Here is a 22,240-nt window from a genome sequence, read left to right as displayed (position 1 = left end):
CAGGTGTTGTGTTAATCAAACCTGCATTTTGATCCTTTAAGTAGAAGCATCAGATTATTTTATAATTATAAATTATAATTGTTATTTACTATTCTTTTTTTTTCAAGTTTTCTATATTACTACTGCGTAAAGTAATAATAATAAAATTACTACCAAGATTAAATGTCTTCTCACTTCTCAGTCTTCAATATTTTCATTAACATGACTATTAAAGTTTTGAAATTTGTTCAAGACATAATATAATTTTATTTCTCAGTACTTTATCAATTACCAACATAAATGAGTAAATTAGTAAATATATATTATTACTTAGAATGTCCTGTTTCTATGTAGGTATCTACCATCTAATTTATGATTAAATGTTCAAACTACTTCAAACACTTTCCTGGCCTAAAATGGTTGATAGAAAAAGATTAATAATATATTAGATAATATTATATATAATAGATGTAGGTATAAATTGTTCAAAGGAAATGTTTTTTCCCTTGTTTGATTGAAATTTATAATAGATATGCCATAGCCCATAGGTCTAAGCAATTAACTGAATTTGCTAAAAGTATTATAAAAAATATTGAATTCTGAATGGAACAAAGTACTCAATGGTTTATAAATTATATGCAAGTAGCAAGAACTTGTTTATCATGTATATTGTTATTTTTTATAGAACCACAATTCGCTAGATAAAAACACTATAAGGTACTTATTTTACTATTGTAGAGTTAACTGTAATTATTTGAGAGTTAAATTGATTTGGTTTACTGTAGTTAATTGAAATACAAAATAATATATTGTCCGAAAGTAGTGTAAATACGTACCTATCTACATAATGATACATTATATACTTATAGATTTTTTCATATAAGTTTTGAGCAAGCATTACCTACCTATTAAAGCAATTACAAGATGATTAGGTATATGACTATTTGGCCAATTTTAATAAAATAGGAAGTATATAGTATATATATAATATGTGTGTATGTGTGTCACTATATTGTATATAGGTATTATCCATACTACCTATCATTTAAGTTCTAAGGCTTCTAGATCTAGAATAAATGCTAAACAAAGCAATAATAATTGCTATAATTGGTTAACACAGAAATTTCCAAGGAGGAGAGACATAATATAAGTAGGTACACATTAAAAATAAGCTAATAGATGGGATAGAAAACCCTCTCCTACTGATGGCTGGTAAAAAGTGTAAACTGTACTTACCGAAAAAATGTAATTCATTCAAAATGTAATAAATGTAAATAAAAGTTTTAGTGAAACATTCGTCTTAAATAATGTATAAACGTATCAGCTCACAAGCGGGTTCCGTGGTGTAGTGGTTATCACATCTGCTTTACACGCAGAAGGTCGCCAGTTCGATCCTGGCCGGAATCACATAATTTTTGCTTATTTTTATTATTCTCACGTTGCTCTTACAAATTTAATTAGCAATTCATAATACTTTTATTTATTTTTTCATCCATAAGAATAGAAAAAAATTATTTTTATAGGTACATTTTTTAGTTTCTTTTATTTATATGATTATCATAATGCTAATACGTAAAGAAATAATATAATAAATGCAATAATTAATTACATAGGAACATAATTTTATGTAAATTAACATTTTGCACCTAGCTTTGGAACAAAAAAGTAATTTCGCGATCTGTTCACGAGAAAATCCGACAAAAACGTTCCGCCGATAATTGGTTTTTTTTTTCAATGACTTGATAATAAATTGAGATAAATTGCTTTCAGATAACGTTATACTGCACGACGATTGCACACGACATCACGAGCTTATATCCCATGATCATGGAATATGCTGTGCAAGATCCACCCTCTAAGAATTTTAAATTTTTATATTACACGTCGTCAAAATAACGCACGTGTATTATGACCACATAAACGACAATTCAGAACGAAAGTTCAATATTTATAATCGAACGATTCAAAAACTAACTCGTTTTTATGCGCTCGTAAAATAAAACCGAACGGCATAAAGTGCAGAATCGAACGGGTGTGAGACGGAAAAAAAAATCTCATCGCGTTTGTAAATAAATAACGTTATGTTATTATAAAACGCATGATGGAGCCATCGAATATGTATATAATAATATTTTAATAATGGCCAAACCAAAAGAAAAATATTATGAGTCGTGTAGTACGACACGTCGACACACCGTGGTGATGATGGTGTAGGAATTTAGATGTTATTGCCCTTCAGGGTTAGATCTAATAAATAATAATGATGATCGTACGCATTTTCGAAATATTTAGATTAACTTTAAGCTACCTATATTTAAAATTTTTTTTTTTAATTTTATTTCTTCCTATAAAGGAAAATAAAGATATAAATAAAGATATTATTAATATTAAAGAACTTAAAAATGTATATGACAAAATTCCTTTCGTAAGATCAGAAACAACGACAAGTAGGTACCTATATGAACAGTAAAAAACACATATAATATTATTTATATTATTTAGATATTACAATACTGAATATATAATAATAAGCAACGTCGTTATAATATGCCTACATAACAACGGTGGTGGTTATTTATACATTAATTATATGGTCATGTGGATGTATTATTATATATAATATAAACATTTTCTTTCACAGTGCATCTACCTAAATAATATGGGTTAGTTGCGTTAAAAAAAACACATTTTTTTATGTAAAACATATTTTAAAACGAATATATAGCTATAGCATTTCTACCAATTTTCTGGTTGGTTAAATATACTAAATTATTCATGTGGATAGTATGATGAAATTTTTTCTCATAACACCGTGGTAATCTGCTAAATTTATTTAAAATAAATCGGGTACCTAGGAAAACGTATAAATGATAACTAAAAATACATTATAATATGTATAGGAAGAGGGTACATATTTCAGGTACTATAATGGTAATAATTAATATTGTATAATTTAATTTATTTTTTATGAAAAATTCGATTTTTATTACTTAAGCAGTTAAGCCTTTAATGTTATTCCTGCACTATTTATAAGTTATAACGGTATAACAATTATTAAAAACTTAAAATATTGTACATCATAGAAATTTGATATTAATTACTTTTTTATAGAGCTAAATTTGAAACATTATTTCATATTTTAGTGTAATAAATCCTAATGTATATACTACGGCACTGCATAAACGACTGAACATAAAATGATTCAATTTTTGGTCCAAAAATAAATAATAATATAGTTACAGACTTACAGTAACAAACCCAGAAATGAATAATATGAAAAATCGTATTAATATAACTAATATTAACTAATTAATATAACTTATAAGCTATGAGGATATTTAACAGTCATCATTACCGCGGTTAAGGTCATAAGTTCAGGACATATACATAGGTACACCATACATCGATAAACAGAAACGGAACAGTTAGGAAATTGGTCAAAAAGTATCATAAATTATTATGAAACCTATTAGGTAGGTATATAAAACCGACAAACTTGTACATGGTACAAATTTGTTTGGATTTTTCAATTATATATATACATATAAACTCCATCTATCATCAATCTTCGATTTCTTAGCGAAAAATTGTTGAGGCTTTTTACAGAAAATTCCTTATTTTATAAGTTTTTTGAATCGTACCTATTTTTAAACTGATGGCGGATGCTCGGAAATATAAAAAGAATTTTTAAATTTTTTATATTTAACGTTTAATAAGAATATACATTATTTTACATGTTCTACGATAATCACTGATAATTATTATCCAGTGATGTTTGTTATTAAATTAATATATAATATATATATATATATACGGTGCATAGTTTCCGTGATGTATAGGTTACGCCAAAATGTTTTCCATTGCCTGGTTACATGGATCACACTGTATATAGTGTATTAGTGTGTATATATATATATAATACGCGCAAATACCGAAATACCGGTCAGGTTAATAAATAACAGTATTGTGAAAACTTTCGGTGATTAACTGCTATACCTTTTACCTATATATATATATATATATGTATATAGGTATAGTGGCGCGCGGTGCTGGCACGACGAAGAGGGTCCCTCGCCATTCGCCTAAGCACTGAAACTTCAACGATACTCGAAATGTCCAGAGACAAATGTATAGTTTTGTGTCGGAGAACCGGACGAGACGCATATAAGTAATGGGATGGGGTGTACACACACATAATAAGAGTAATTGCTTTAGACGAATATATATAGCTGATGCAACGTAGGTACGTACATATATATGTTCGCGTGGGGACTATAATAGGGAGTATTATGAATGACATAAGCATTACCTTTCCCACCACAGTGCCAAAAACGATATCTCAGACCAAACGAACGTCATGTTTTTTAATACTGTCATTTTTTCCACCATGTAGTTCAGCACTTTGCTTGTCTGCAAATGATAGTAGCCCTCGAACGTTCTCAGCCATCCCGGGTCGTTGTGCGAATGGGGCACTACGATAATCTGAAAAAAAACGGAAACGAAATTATAATTCATATAATTCATATTATTATTATTATTATTATCATACTAAACAACAACAATAATAATAATAAAAAAAAAATTGTAATAATATAATATAATATTTAATAAAAACGGATGAAAAATACGATGTGTCTTGCAAGAGAGATGGTCGTGTGTGTCTGTGTAAGAGTGCTTGTGAAAAAGAGAAACCGATGTATAACATTTGCATAGAAAATATTATTATTTTCTTCGGGCTCTTTGTGTGTCAAAAACTCTGACTCCTTAAATCTATGAAAAAGCTCTTATCATCCGAGAACACACAAATCGCTTTGAGCGCAAGTTATATTTTTTCCTTTCATTCATCGCGCCGTCGGTCTAACTATAATATACATAAACACGCTTAAAAAAAATCTCAAGTTCAACTCCTATCTAGTAAACCTTTATGAATTTATTTTAACAGTATAACACTTTGGATATTAACGAATATAACAACAACGACATCGTGGTGCATGCAGTGTTCAAAATGCTTACGAACAATAATAATGTTATAGAATAAGATATAAATAATTATATAAATACAATATATTATATATATACCACCATACATTTTCAGTCAATTCAAATGCATTTTACAATGAATATTTAATATCATAATGTTCATTTCGTGTTTGTGTGTTAGCGTTTATGTTTATTTTGTATGTTTTAGAGAATGTTCTTTTTTGGAGTTTTTTGGAGTCTCGCTAAAAGCGCACATTATTTTGCTGTTCAAACATTAAACAAATATAATAATCGAATCTCGAAACCGGCATTAAGAGTCTCGAGAAACAGAGTAAAAAAAAATTGCAAATAATATATTCTATAATATAATAATAACTCGTTTTGCGTGCGCACAAAAACCGCTGCAGGTATATATATATATATAGCTATATAGGTACTATATCGTGTATATAATAATATAAAATGAGCGCAATTAGATTTACATACATAATCAAATGATTGCACAGTCCGCCGAGCAACCACTCCGCCGCGGCATACACTGCATAATATCAAGGGATGTTATTATTCAATTAACTGAAACCATCATGGCGAGCGAATCGTCGTAAGGATTATAAGGCCCCGCGATAAACGAGTTGCAGGCGGCTCGGCGCGTTATATTAATCAATGCAAACAAGTGGATTCAGATCGCAAATAATCGGTGCGCATTTATATACATAATAATAATATAATATACAATTTATTATTTATTCTATCACACGCCACTATATATAGCGACGCAAAATTTTAATGCTCTGCCTACCAATATTTTCTTTCACTATAGGTACTTGGAATATATTATATATATCGCACTCTCTGCTCGAATTTATGAACGGATATAACCTAAGATCGCAAGTGTGCTTATATTTTCAAGTAAATATATAGATTCGAAGTAAATACAATAGCAGCCATAGGCGCAATTTCAATAAAAAACTGAGGGTGCTTAATCTCTTCATTTTCCGGGAATAGCGTTGAATAGTTAATGATTGTAATAGTATAAAAAAAATATTTGAGGGTGCTACTTTTAAAATTGGGGGCGCTAATACCCCCTAAGCGCCCCCCCCCTATTTGCGCCTATGATAGCAGCCCGTTTTTATATGTGTCGATTATAATATTGTGCGGCTCGTTGTTTCCGAGACGATATTATATTATTGTTATAACTATATATAATGTACCTACATTTATTATTATATTATATAATATTACTTTATTATTCTAACATATACAATAATGGTTGTTGTACACACATCACTGCAGTAAGTATACTTATAATACCTACATAAATTAATAATTATACAATAAGCACAGTTAGAAGCACGACGTTTAGAACTATAACATGATAATTGAAAATCTAGAATATTTAGTATAATATTATTATGTCCTTCTGATCACTATAGATATCATAATATTGTGGGAAATGAAAATATTTCCTTCTGGGGAAGGGGGGTTATCGCTTTTAAATTTAAATAAAATAAGTTAAATCAAAAGATTCGGGTCGAATCATTATCAATTTAAAATAAAAAAAAAACCAGAGAAAATTTAATACCTATCTTTTAACAAAAACTCAAAATAAAATTAAAAACTTTTTTTATAAATATTCATTATAAAAACAAGTGAAAATCCAACGAGTTAATTTCAAATAATAATAATTAATTAAATGAGTTATTTCCTTTGTGTAATATTCATTAAAATATTTGAATGATACTGAACTTGAGATGAAGTTGAAGCCGCAGGTGTACGTGAACTTTGTGGCACACTATGATAATTATTTTTATAATGGTAATAGTTCAGATACATAGTTTCAGATAGCATGTTTGCATAAAAGAATTATTGTAATATGTTATATTTTTTATGTATAATTATTATAACTTGCAAAACATAGTAAATAACTACTTTCCCACTTATTTATCCACTATAAAATCTAATTTTTTTTATTAAATATAATTTTGAAACAACACAATATTGTATACATAAACTACTGAAATAATATTTATATATTATAAATTTAAGTAAAGGTATTATACAAATCGTACTATTATATAAACAATTAACGAAATTGTATTTGAAAATAAAATACTGAATATCAAAAAAAAAAAAAAAATATTGTAAAAACTGCAAAAATTTGTCGGAAACCACTTCGCTGTGGACAGGGTTCGAACCTGTGCGGGCAGAGCCCATTGGATTTCAAGTCCAACTCCTTAACCACTCGGACACCGCAGCGGATGATGATACCTTCAAAATCGATCGTAATTATTATCGGGAAGTGTACCATAAAAAATTAAATTTGATGTTTTATGTTGAAAACTAACTTTATTCAAAATACACCTACATATTATACTGTCAAATACTAAAATATAATGTTATATTGTAACATTTTTATGAATTTATTTGAAATTCGTTATGTACTAGACTATCAAAGTATGATTTATAATCAATTAGCACTGTTAGTGCTTCAATTTCAGATTCAAATATGACATAATACTTGGGATCTAAAAAAAAATATGAGTGAAATAGATTTTAATTTTTTTTATAAAATTAATTCCAGGAAAGGGAATATAATTAGTACCTACTACCTATATAAGCTTATACTGTCGTCTTTATAAGCCATATATATAGGTCTGCATACTCTGCATATTATAATTCTTCATTATTGTTTAAAGAATATTATAGGACAGTTATAAAATATTTTAAGTTTCAATAAGGTATATTTTCCCATGCATAGTTATTTAAATTATAATATTATATATTTATATAATTTAAAAACGACTCCCTAGTTCCAAGTACCTAATGACTATAAATCGCTTGGTATTTCATAGTTTTGTTGTTATACCTACTGACTAAATTCTGCTTGAAAAATTCTTAAGTAACAAAACTTTTAAGATAAAATAAACGAAATAAACGAAGAATTCGAGATTATGATTTTAATATGATTAATAGCAAGTCTAGCTAAACCTTTATTGAATCGTCAAAATTTGTGTTTTTTTTAACTATAAACTTCAGCCTTACACTTTGTCTTTTTTAATTTTTTATAAATACATAAAAAAGATATACGCTGTTATCCGTGGCTGTTGGTTCTAATACTCTTACGACCTATATTTAGGATCCAAAATAATATGTGTCTAAAATTTAGTTTCAATTGATCAAATTGATTTATTTGCTTATGTGTCATTTGGATAAAATCCTACCAAAAATATCCGTATCAGCCGTGGATTATCCATTATAATCTATCTACCCACCATTTCTGTTTTGTATCACACTGTAAAAAATGTTTTTAAATTTTAATTATCGACGCAATGTAGGTACATACATTTATGGTTTATGAATGTGCTTTTAAGATATTTTCAATTAATTTTTTGTCAAAATCGGTTGAGTATTTTTTTTTTTTTATATACCTTAACCATATATTACACTTATATACAAGAGCTGTTTTTAATTTTACATTTATATAAAATAGCTATTAACTTTAAAGACAATATAAAATATAACACAGACAATTAAATCCAATCATAATAATTACGAGAATTTATTTATCCGTAACCAATGTCGTATAACTCTATTTAATTTCAATTAAAAATATATTCGATTTTAGCGACCTAAGGGTTGAAATAATAAGCTTGTAACCCTTGTCGAGGAATTTTTTGATATATATACATTTCATTGAAATGGTCCAGTAATTTTAGAGTATATAGAAGACAAAGAAAGAGAGAAACATTAATAATTTATACATAAATGTACAAATCGTACAATAATAGTATGTTACTCATAACTTATGTATAATCATGACTTTTATGATATTTTTTAACCATTTGAAATACTGCATGTGAACTTACGACAAAAATACATAATTTTAAATCAACCAATAATATACATATTACCCGATTGAACACTAGAAGACATCTCATTTCTTAGGAAAACCGAACTAGAGAATTATATATGGTTGTAAAGCTTATAGTTTGTATTGAAAATGTTTTTATTATTTATTTTCCATTCTATGCGAGATAGAATATTAATAAGATCAACTGATGGCCGTTGTCAAAGTTTATAGGATTAATAATAATAATAGATTTATGTATACTATTAAAATTTAACAGAATTGATAAAATACAAGTATTATAAACATATTATGTATATTACATTGTAAAGGTACCTAATTAACAATATGCCGGTACGAGTAATACTTTCTAGTGTTGTTAAAATAATTTTTGTGTAGATATACAAAAATCGAATTTAGGACGAATAGTTTGTGAGTTATAAGTATTTTAAGTTCGATTGGCGGAGTGGAGTGGTAAGTTATATATATAGGGTTTCCTCACAAAATATTGGTCCACTATACTCAGCTTATATTATTCCGAATAATATTTCTCACTAATATTACTTCGGAAAACGAAATAAAAAAATGATTTTGTTGTTCAAAAGAGTAAAAAAATTTTTTTTTTTTTTAACGATGACTAATGATTTTAAACTATGTAAAAAGTATATAATAATATAATAACGACTAACGAGTAATGAATTTATCACGTTAAATGGATCACTCAGTGTTACATAAAACAAGAATTTAGTTTATTGGCACTTATAACACACGCATATTATGATGTATACCTACCATGTGAATATGTGATATGGGTTGATACGACAGATACTTATCATACACGGTAAATGGCTGGTACATAGTATTATACTCGTGGTTGATATAATACCAAATACGCATATATTATATACATCGGTAAATTACACGGTTTTATTGTATTGTATAAATGGGATAGGTATGTTTGATGAAAAAAAAAACTGTGCACACACGCAAAACACCGCGCCTATATCGATTTGTAAAATATTAACACGGTTAAACCGTCACGTACCTACGCGTCGCGTAGGTACCTACGTGTATTCGCACATTATTAAAGAATACCAATAAATTTGTGTGTTTTATTGATCAACGGTCTGATTAATAATAAATTTAGTTCATGGAAAACCAGAAAAGATACGCCGTTTAAAGTATCTGTATAAATGATAGGTATATATATATAATACATATTATTATATGCATGAATATTCGCCAGCAACACCAGTCCGCGTTAAAATATTAATAAAATATACATAATAATATCTATACTCTTACACCCGGCGCTAAGTTTCCGGAAAACGTATCGTTAAAAATAACTAACTTGGGCGAATTCATATGAAATGTATATTATAACTCACAAGTAACGAGTTATTTCTGAACACATTTTTTTTTTATATATTTGCATACATTCAATTTATTATATCCTCGCCAAAATAAACAATAAAAATGTGAAAATGTGACGAGAATTAATTTTCAAGTAAAACCAATAAAAAACACACGATTTGAAGTAAAGTTTTTCTACATTTAAATCTTTACCGGAAATAACAAGTTTACAGAAAAAAATTGTATTATATAAATAAAAACATAGGTTTATTTTTATTTCACATAATATATAGTTTAAAGTGTGTAAAATTATAATTTGCAACGAATGAAGTTAATAAAAAATTAAAAAGGCATATTTAAACTTAAAATTTTAAATGTATTACATTAACTTCCATGTAAAAATGTTATATAATAGGTACATATAAAATAAAATAAAATATTGTACCGACCGATACTTTATATGGACATATGTTAGTATATGCATTTATTTGGGCATGAGTACAACTTTATTTAAATACTTTAATTGTTTAATTAATAATTCAACGAGTATAACACATAAATTATATTATTCATACGTTTATGAGTAAAATACATTAGCATGACTCATCATATTACCTCTACTCTAATGAATGGAATAAAATATTTTTTTTAAAGTTTTTTTGTAAATTATTATGATAATATAATATGTTTAATTAAACATTAATGCCCGCAAGAGGCCAAGAGCTCATCACATCATGTGAGTACCTGTTCCAGTACTGTTTTATAGTAACCATGGTACTTATATGTACAGATATTTTCATTATACAGTTCTGGTTTCTTGAACTGCGTTCGAACTCCTAACGCCATCAACTACCTGTTATAGCCTATAAGTACTCCAGAGAACGGCTATTTTATTGGCATTTACATATTACATTTTAGTGAAATATCAAGAAACGTTTAACAGTGTGACAGCGAGTAAGTAATATACATTTATTTTGAAATACAAGTCACTAAATGTAAAATGCTATAATATTATAATTTTTCTATACCTGAATAATATTATAAATACTTATTTTTGATCATTGAACATAAAGGTATTTAATTATATAATTTTAATTTTTTAATTTATACTTTATAAATACTTTATAAATACTTATACGATCTTATAATATATACATTAATTATTATGGATAAATATGTTAATGTATATATTATGTATACTATTTTATTTTTACCTTTATATTGACTAACTCATAATATGAGTGTCTTACAAATCGTATAGTTTTTATTATATTATCTATACGCAATAGGTAATAGGTACCTATTTATTTTATTTATTAATACCATATCGTGTTTCACAGCCGAATTCTTGTATTCTTTTTTTTATTGTTTCTATAATAATAGTTAATAGTTAAAATTAGTTTATTATAGGGCTCAGCTATGAATTCCCTTAAAAATACCGAAAAATGTCCTTTCAAAAAATGCATTTATGACCTAAAAACTTTTAAAAATGTCCTAAAAATATTAAAAGAATACATTATTTATTGAAAATTCAAATTATTAGGTAAAAAAAATTTTGTATAAAAATGAGTAAAAAAATAAATTAAATTTGCATTAAACTGTACAATAAGAGCAATTTAAAATTGCAGCCTTGTTTAATTTAAAACTGGATTAGTGGATTACCTGATGTTATGTTCAAAATGGAAATAATTTTTATTAGGTATAGTGCCTATACTATGTATATTGTATACTGTATAGTACTTATATTTCAATGAAGTTAATTTTTTTTTGTCATAATACGAGAAATACGTCAAAAATGTCTTAAATGTCAAAAATTATAAAGTAATAACTTATAACATTATATCTAGTCGATTTTTTCATGACACGTATCACAATATTCACAATATACGTATATACAATATGTTCGTACGTCGTACCTATTACATACAAATATACAATTATACAGATTTTTTTGTTTTAATAATAATAATGGTAAAAATATAATCACTGTTTTTAAACAGCCTAATATTACAAATATTAAATTCTTATTGTTTTTGATTTATTGTCTTTTGCAGTAATAAATGGATTAACATATTAAAAGTTGTTGTATCAATATTAATTTGTTATAAAAGACACTGTTCTTGCTGGTCTTACCATCCGCTGCGGTGTCCGAGTGGTTAAGGAGTTGGACTTGAAATCCAATGGGCTCTGCCCGCACAGGTTCGAACCCTGTCCACAGCGAAGTGGTTTCCGATAATTTTTTGCAGTTTTTTTTATCATACAACACAAACAATTTTATTTTGTTGTTGTAAATAGTATATTTAACAGTTTAGTTTTCACTTTTTTAACAATACTATTATGTTAATTGTCTATATAATAATTAAATTTATACTATAAAATATTACGAATTTGGTACGTAATAGGTTCATTGATTTTATATATTTAATATATTATGGTATGGTATTAGTGTATTACCTATATTATAGTAGTCAACGTAAATAATGCATACCACATTTAATTTGTTAAATAAGTATTTATTTTTATTTAATCGATTTAACATGTGTGTAGAATTATATACTAACGATAAACGATTAGTATATCAGTGGTGTATTATTTCGGTTAATTTTTCGCAGGGTGTTAAAAAAAATATACCTCGAAAAATGTCATTGAATTTAATAAAATTAATTTTACTTTTTCAGTTTGGATATAAATATTTTGATAGTCACGAGTAAAATACAAATACGTGTATGGACTATTTTTTTCGAGGGGTGTTCGGAAATGGACCAACCCTCAAAAATACGCCTCTGACTGGTATATAATCGTGATTGTAAAATATAAATTAAACATTATTATGACTGTTTCAGGTATGACCTACCTATATATTTATATTTACGCGCTGGTCATCAATATGATTATTCACGTACGACCTACTCGAATAATGCGCTTACAATATAATATAATACCGATTCAGAAGTATCGGTCATTGTTGTGCGACATGTATAAATATAATGTATTGTACGGAAATAAATAAAATCATGCAATGCACATCGGAAACGCGTACAAAATTTAGGCGAAATTGATATTGGTGCGTTCGTTTCGAATCGGTATAGTATGTCATATATTATATTGGTCGGATACACCGTGATGTATATATATATATAACGTCAACGTGTACATATTGCTATATACATATTATACATAGCTTTTGTATGTGCAGATGTAACGAAATTGGACATCCGAAACAAAACAATATATATTATATTATTATATAGTATATATATATAAATATAATTTCTGGTGTATACGCTGCTATCACATTTTGTGTACGTGACAGCCGATTGCGCGACAGCTGATGACGTTTCTGATACACATCGCATCTTCGTTATTGATTTTTAAATAAGTTGCAAGTGCTCACGAATGATCGCGTTGAAATAGTGTTCGATGATGATGATGATGACGACGATAATGATAGTTACAACAGTAATAATAATAATAATAATAATAATAATAATAATAATACTATAATAAGTTTTCGGTCTGAATAGTCGTATTATACGATACTGCTCGTAATGACGTATAATCATAATCATATAAAATATAATATTATATTCGATATTATACATGTATAATAATAGCGATATAATATGTATATCGTTTTCGTATTCATAGGTGCCCATAAGTAATATTTTAAGGGAGGAGCAAAATAAAAAAATACTCAAACTTGAGGTATATAAAGGTGTAATGTCATTTCAACATATAAGATTTATAAATATGCTATTATTTGTATGATTAATATTTGTATTGGTATGTTACTAAATGTCAATAGTTATATAGGAAAATAAAATAAAATAAAATTTTAATAAATTTATTATTAGCTATCGATAAATTTAATAAGAAAAGTACATTTCTTCGTTTCATTAATTTCTCATCTTAATGTAGTTAATTATATTAAAATTATATATTTAATAAGTATTTCATTGAATTCATAAATTCTGCTCCGTTTGAACCATTATATGGTCAGTAGGTATATTGAAAATTCGAAAATATGGCAATAAAGAGTGTAATGATTTAATAATATTAAAATAATAAAATAATATACTAATTAAAATAAGCCAAAAATGACAAAATTAGATAATCTACTTATACTCAGAGATACTCTAAGCTGTACTCGTAAAAGATAATCCAGAATAACAATCTCCAAAATCAAACTTTAAATTAATTGTTTTCAGTTTTATTTTTTCTCTCTCTTCTCTTCTTATACAATGCAAACAACAAAAACTTATTACGTGCAATTTTATTTTTATTTTTATCTGCTTTTTATATGTATCTTCTTCTCGTACAGGTACAATTAACTCATCATGATTATAAATACAATTATTATATAAATCCCAATGGGCCATGTTTTAAGGGTTTACTATAAACAACAACAATAATAACATAAATTCATATTTATGTGCTTACATTATTTTCTTACTTATATTGTTTTATACATCCAGATAAAAATGCCCAAATAAAAAATTTCCGTGGTAATAATGGTTTATAAAAATGCATAATTGGTACGAATTCTAAAGTAAAAGATGGCTAACACCGATCTGCCTAAATGAAAATGGCTGCTTTGGGTGGAAATAGCCATGGGTAATAACAATTTATACCACAAAATAGGTACCCACTGAGTATTCTCCATGATATATATGTATAAGTCTTATATTATTCTATTTTATGTTTAAAATATTTATTCTATATTACAAATAATATACTATTGTACACCAAGTAATGTTGAGAACATTATTATTAGCTAAAATTTAAAAAGTATAAAATATTTTATAAATTATAAAACGTACACATATCAACTAAGAATTTTCAACGAGCATGAAATAGCTTTAAATAATTATCATTTGTCAATAGATCTTTCTTCGCTATTATATTCTAAAACAGAATTTATTATTTAATTTTGTTTTTTAAAATTGATTTAAATTTTGTTTTAGGTTCAAATATATTGCTTCAACTAATTTTGAGCTAATTCGTATACCTATCTAACTTTAATTTTTGTATTTTGTCAAATTGACGTCCAGTTATGAAGAGGTATGAATTAATAACTAATTTTGAAAAGCCATGATCCTATCCATTTGTTAGTTTGATTATTAATTAATTATGGTTACTGTCTCTTTTGTTATGTCACATCACGCATCCACCTTCATTCCAAAGAGAATCTAACCGTTTTATGTTTGGAAATTTCTACTTATATATTGACCATTTTATATGGTAAACCTATTGGCCATATTGTAAACATTTTATTATTATCTGGTCAGAAGATATAAATATTATGGTAGAAAAATAAACTATAAAAAGTTAATTGAAACGTAATATTACAATAGACTTAAAAAGTTATCCATGGTATAAATAAATGAAAAAAATATCCATACAAAGTTAATTGATTAAGATAATTTTTTTACAGAAACGTAAATAATATTAATATACTATAAAAATGCATCGTAAAAGGTTATTAATACACGATAACTAAATTATAATATTATATATTATATTTATATACTACAACTGCTGTAGCCTACTATGGCTACCAGCTTCTGTAAATGTAAAATTATGGTAAATTATTTTTTAAATCGTGTTTGTTAAAATAGGGTATGGATATTTTATTGGATAAAACTATACATATTGTTTATAATATAAAATGCCCCTCAGTACAATTTTATAGTGTTCATTAAAGTATTTAATTAAATCATTTTTTACTTTTTAATTTTAATCTACGTTGATACTTGGTATATTATATTATAATGATGACTTTTAAGAAGACAATTTATTTTTAATAAATCATATTATATAATATGTAATATATGTGTAAAGTTATAAGACGACAGGACAAAGTAAAACGAGAATAATTTGACGAATGTGATTTCCATAACAAAACATTGTTATTAATGTACTTAGAGTTTATATTTTATTCGTATTCCATTAATATTTCATAAAACTTTCTTCTATAAGTCGAATATATAAGTATATTATATTATGTATTATAATTTATAAGTACATTGAAATATCTGAGAAATGTGTCGAGCACTTTCTTTTGACGTGACATCACGATGTTGTAGTTATAATAAAAGACTAAAAACTGTGTTTCTGACGAAAGTAAAAAGCGAATTTAGCCGTGTATTATTAGGTATATTTTGTTAATAGTTTTGATAAAAAAATGATTGTCAAGCATAAAGTGAAACTATAAGTACTATTGACGTGACGCATATAAAACATGTATGTCGTTTACAACTTTCCAGTTTTTGGCAATACAATTATAGTGTTAAAAAAACCAAAAAAAAAAATCAACAAGACAAACATGATGTTATTAATTACTCATACATGATATAATACAGTGTAAATTATCCGTATTGTCTCTGTATTGTATAGTTTTCAATTCATTAAAAACATAGCAAAAAAATTATTATATACCTATTTATAATTGCGAGCGAGTCAAGAATACATTTGACGCGCAAGTCACCGCTATTTCGATGTTTTTGTTTATGACGTGCTTACGACATATATAGTAACATAATAGTGTATATTATGTTACAATATATATTCTATGATGTATATATACTACAGACAGTGTGCTATTGTGCGTGTATAGTATACAGAACGATTCACCAAGTATGCTCACCATATTTTTTTCAAGCAATCGAGTGATTTAAAATCTGATTTTCGGAATTTGTATATGAAATTGTAAGTACCCTTAACTTAATAGTAGTGTCCTGTGAATTTACAAATTTCTGTTGTTTAAATGATGCGACCCTTTCTTGTACTGCAAACTATGGAGCAGATCATTTTTCTGAATATTTTGACGTATTAAAGTCGAAATTCAAACGAGTAGTGTTTGATTTATTTGATTTTGTTTACGAAGAAAATATCGGGTTGTAAGATATGGGTGCTACGGACCGCGATTTTAAAATGTTAACTTTCATTATTTTTATAAATTCTAAAAAACAATACTGGTATAATTAACATTTTATAATTGTTGAAAAACTAATCGTTCAAATATTGAATTGGGCACAATAAAATATATTCTGCAGTAAAAAATGGATTTTAATTTTAAAAATATAAGTTTGTAACGCCACAAGATACTCGTTAAGAAGTAGAAAAAAAAAATGCCAAGAACTTGAGATCGTGGTCTTAAAATATTTAAAAAATCAGAATTCGAATAAACTCGGCGGTTAGAGGAAAAACGGGGTTGAACGTATAGGTACTCGGCGAATCACTCTGTATATCAAATCGTACAGAGTTCTGCGAAAACGCTTTCACCGAAAAACGACGCATTCACCACGTAGATTGTTTAGGTATATTATAATGTATTATACCTATATGTTGTGTAGGAGGTACCTATACGCAGTTCCTTTTCTTGCGGAAAACGTGACCGACCTGTCCGCGGGGATCTCTCAATGTCTGTGGCACCGGTAACATTGTGTGCGTGTGTATTATGTGTAGCGAGTGGTTGGATGCTGTTAACACGAACATTGTAAGACGGACGCGTACACATGCACAAATACACGGCGCTTATTATACTCGGTTTCGCCGCAAAGAAAATTGCCTGCGAAGACACGTACCTGTGTATAACAAAAGTTCGTTATACAATATATACACATCACATCCGCCCGCCCACGTACACACACACACACACACACACACACACACACACACACACACACACACACACACACACATAAATATATACGATTTTACAGTTGTGAACTCGCTCTTTTCGACATTCGTCTCTGCAAACAGTATATAAAATCTGGCGATGGCAGTGCGCGTCTGCTGCTGTGACGCATATAATATTATAACGTATATAGGTATATCTATACTGTAGTATTATTATAATTTATTATAATATATATCATTTACGACTTTATATATTATGGAAACGTTATATGCTAATATTATATAAGCGCGAATAATCGTTACCCAAACGACGTCGAATCGCTTTACCGAAACTACACATACATTTCGATGACTGCCGCCGCAGAAAACAGATTTTTCAGTTTTAGCTGTAAATCATAATTGTTTAATGTAGGTAGTTAAATTCCATAATATATTCCGCATGAATAATAATATTATGTGTAGCTACCTACACTATACACAGGTCATTTTCAATAACATTTATATGGTAAACATATGTATGTGTATGTATATTAAGATATACGAGTACCTACATAAAATAAAAATACGCACGCCGTGGTGGACGTTACAAATTCTTGTGAAAATTCTGGTTTTTTTTTAAACTTACACTCGTAAACCATCATCACATCTCACCGAGCTTAGCAATGGTTATCTATATAAGTATTATAGGTACAAATTGTTGAAAGAGTACACAATTTCGTATCCAGGAAAGAGCAAACGAGACGATTCTTGTTTTAACGTGTATGACCTTGTGACAGTTTCTGTAGAAGAACTTGATTACGAGAAGGATTTTAATATTGACTACTCTATTATACAATGCATCTTTGAAAATAAATATGGTAAAATGAAAATTATCATACGCTTACGTCGCAAAAATTTGCCGAAAGAACGACCTATATAAATGTAATATATATAAATGCACTGCGTTCGATCGTTCTAATTTTCTAACGGTTAGCTACGAGAAAACTTTCGGTCCCGGCGACGTCATAAACAATGAAGGCAGAGGAGTAAGAGGGCGAAGAGTTTCGGTCGGCATAGTGAAGAGATACCTATATGCGGGTGGGTCGGTGTGTGTGTTATTTTGTCCCGCAGCCCCGTGAATACCTCCAGGGAAAAGCAGATATGACGGGTTATATACGAGCCCGGAGAGACGAGTATCGCAATCCGTTTGCACATACAAAAAAAAAAAAAAGATGGATGTAATAAAAATATATAATAACAATAAAAATCAAAAAAAAAAAATCGAAACGACGTACATATCGAACGTTGATGTGTGTTTCCCCCGAGAATTGCGGAAAATCCTAGTCAATAAATCCTTAGTAATTTTTAACTACTTCTCCACAATATTGTCACTGCAGGTACTGCTGCGCGTCATCCACTCCCACAGTTTTTATGTCACATTTATCCATACTTTCCGTCCCTATTTTTATATTTTTTTTTTCATTATTTATTAGTATTATTGTATTACGTTTCACATTAAACGTTATTATTATTTCAATTGACGCCAAACGCTCAGTCTACGCGTTAAACGATAATTGTCGTGGTCGGTGAAACGCGTATAGCATTATTGATATTATATTAATCGAAATATTCGAAATGCGCTTAATGTACACGTTGAACTCGCGTTTTGTATTTAATTATAATTAAATTTATAATAAATACAGTATTAATAAAATAACTACTTAGGTATAACTACTAGAAAATAGAGAAAATAAAATATAAATGGAAAGCTAAATTAGGCGCATGTTCAATGAATATTTTTTAAGCGCTCCTAATCCTAAAGTGTTCGATAACAATAAATAATTAATGTGACACACACACACGTGTGTGTATATATATATATACTTATTTTTTTAAATTGTATTTACTTTTTTCAAAATCTACTTAAAACAGATTAATCAGTAGTTAAGTAGAATATTATATCATTTTATAGGATGGTTATTACTTTGAACCAAACTAATTTGTTTTCTGCTAAAAATATTAACTACGCCTATAATTATGATTAACTATAACCTATATTATTAAAAATTAAAATACATAAAATGATGTATATTAACTGAAAAAAGTTAACATTTTTTTACAAATTTACTTGGTATTCTCGATCATGGCTTTTTCGGAGATTCCCAAAAATGTCAAATCTATTTCGGATGGTCCCATACGAGATTATTAAGAAGCAAGGGACGGATGTCGGATAACATAATGTTTGTTCAAGAGAAAGAATTAGACAACTTAATAGAAGAGAGCTATAAAATATAAAAACTATGAAACATTTATTCTATTTAAAAGAATAATTTTTATTGTAACAATACAGGATTTCTGTTATCTCTTACACTTGATATTCGGTATGATAATAATAATATGATCGTATCGTCGTAATTCGAGATTTAAATGATGGAACGCTCGACCGGCGGAGGTGAGAAAATTACATTTCGAAGATAGTCAACTATAGCAGTAGTATATTAACGTGTACAAAGCTCGCATATATTTTAGGAATATTAGATACGAAGATACGATGATATATTGTTTGGTATACAGTTATCTAAACCGAACCGCATACATATATATTGTTATATATATACTCGTCGTAGTATATGTCACGGAAAGGTATTTGATAATACTATCACGTGGAAATTTTCGAGAATATATACACATATTATATTATTATAGTGTGATTTAAACAACGTGTAGAGAGGTAGTACATATTATATTTAATACACCTAAGGTGCCTGATGAAGAAAGTCATAATTTAATGTATTTGATTTAAATGTTTTAAGATGAGGTAAGGGAGAGGACAATAGTGTAATAACGAAAATAGATTAACACTGCGCAGAGTAAGTCATATGAGAGTATAGTATAATACAGGCGAATAATAATTAAACTCGATCAGCGAACCATTTGACGTAACGATGACTATAATATTAGGTACCAACTACCATGCTATACTTTATTATAGATCGGTGATTAGGAGTCGATTATTATAGGTTCCACGAGGTGGTAGTTTAAAACTTTTCGCAAAATGTTGTATGGTTTAGAAGCCACGCGACAAAAGAGGATATTGTAATATTTAAAAAATTATACATTATTTTTTATATAACCACACGGAATTTAACGCCCAGGTCCGAGCGAGTGCATATTATATTATATTTCGGGTTATGATGGATGCTTTAGTGCAGCGGTTTTGAACCTTTTTTTTCTTCCATACCTCTAAGCTTAATAATTTGCTAGATTGTACCTCTCATTATAAAATTTTTTCAAACTACTCTTAAAATGTTTAAATAAAAAAATAACAATAATATAATATAATGTAATAATGTATCTATTTTTATATTTTGTAATAAGAGTAATATGACACACAAAAAAAGAAATGAATATTTTACTTATTATTGAATAAATATATGCTTAAATCGGATAAAATTCATTACACACGATCATCGAAATCTACCATCATATTATATTATTTCATACGACATACTACATAAATAGTATTCTATACTTCATTTCTATAAGTTATAGTAGGTTAAGTTTTAATTTTATATAACATACCTACATTGCATATTTCCGAAACAATAATCATTTTAAATAAAATAAATTTGACATTTTCCGACATTACCCAATTTTTTTTTTGCGTACCTCTTGAGATAATCTCACATATCCCAGGTTGGGTACCGCTACTTTATTAAATACAATAATAGATCATAATATAAAATCAATAGTGTATAAATAATTTAACTCGATACCATCAATATAGTTTACATCTAATGACAAATACGTATACCATATAATATAATACAATATATATCATACAGGCAGGTCATATAAAATTAATGAATCAACTAGACACGTTTTCCGAATTATGTACGTACGTATACATTAAATATTTAAACGTATTTGAGTGCTTTTAATGACATGGCCTAAACAGCCTGACACAATATGGTACAAGTATATTGAACATTTTCCAGTGTTTAATTATATTATTATTATTAGTAAATGTGATTAAGACACCAAGTCATAGCCAATTGTATAATATTACAGTAAATCAATTAATTTTTTTAATTAATTAATATAATAACTGTAATAAACTATCCATATTAGTATGCTTAGTTTATAAAAAATAATTATTCCGATAGAGTAAACACATACGAAAAATATATATAAGTAAAGATGATTTTTGTGGTTTTTAATATAAACTTGCAATAAGGTACGTCCGTTAATGATATACAATATAATATAATAAAATAATATGAGTGTTTTTACGATGATATTACTTAAAAATTAAATTGAACAATAAACATCTGGAAGAAAACAAACATATCACAAGATAAGTATTTAAAAATTAATTTGTTTAGTATATAAAAAAAAAAATAGCGCCAAGGATCTAATGTAGTAGTCGTAATAAGTCTCGCATAACGTTTAAGATTTAAA

General features: G+C 27.5%; 1 protein-coding gene and 3 non-coding genes across 4 annotated transcripts in view; 2 read left to right on the top strand and 2 right to left on the bottom strand.

Annotated features, from left to right (window-relative positions):
- The window catches only part of LOC132929067 (alpha-mannosidase 2), a 135,559-nt gene that overhangs the window by 42,148 nt on the left and 71,171 nt on the right, over nt 1-22,240 (bottom strand). The window contains exon 3 of the mRNA XM_060994127.1: nt 4,289-4,461. Within this exon, the coding sequence (XP_060850110.1) occupies nt 4,289-4,461 (173 nt within the window). The remainder of the gene's footprint in view (nt 1-4,288; nt 4,462-22,240) is intronic.
- On the top strand, nt 1,314-1,386 carry Trnav-uac (transfer RNA valine (anticodon UAC)). Its single transcript has one exon. It is a non-coding gene; the product is annotated as a tRNA-Val (tRNA).
- Trnas-uga (transfer RNA serine (anticodon UGA)) lies at nt 7,134-7,215 on the bottom strand. Its single transcript has one exon. It is a non-coding gene; the product is annotated as a tRNA-Ser (tRNA).
- On the top strand, nt 12,298-12,379 carry Trnas-uga (transfer RNA serine (anticodon UGA)). Its single transcript has one exon. It is a non-coding gene; the product is annotated as a tRNA-Ser (tRNA).

This window comes from Rhopalosiphum padi, chromosome 1 (genome assembly GCF_020882245.1).
Source record: "Rhopalosiphum padi isolate XX-2018 chromosome 1, ASM2088224v1, whole genome shotgun sequence".
NCBI lineage: Eukaryota > Metazoa > Arthropoda > Insecta > Hemiptera > Aphididae > Rhopalosiphum > Rhopalosiphum padi.
The sequence above is the reverse complement of the archived record's forward strand: the minus strand, read 5'-3'. Positions and strand labels throughout refer to the sequence as shown.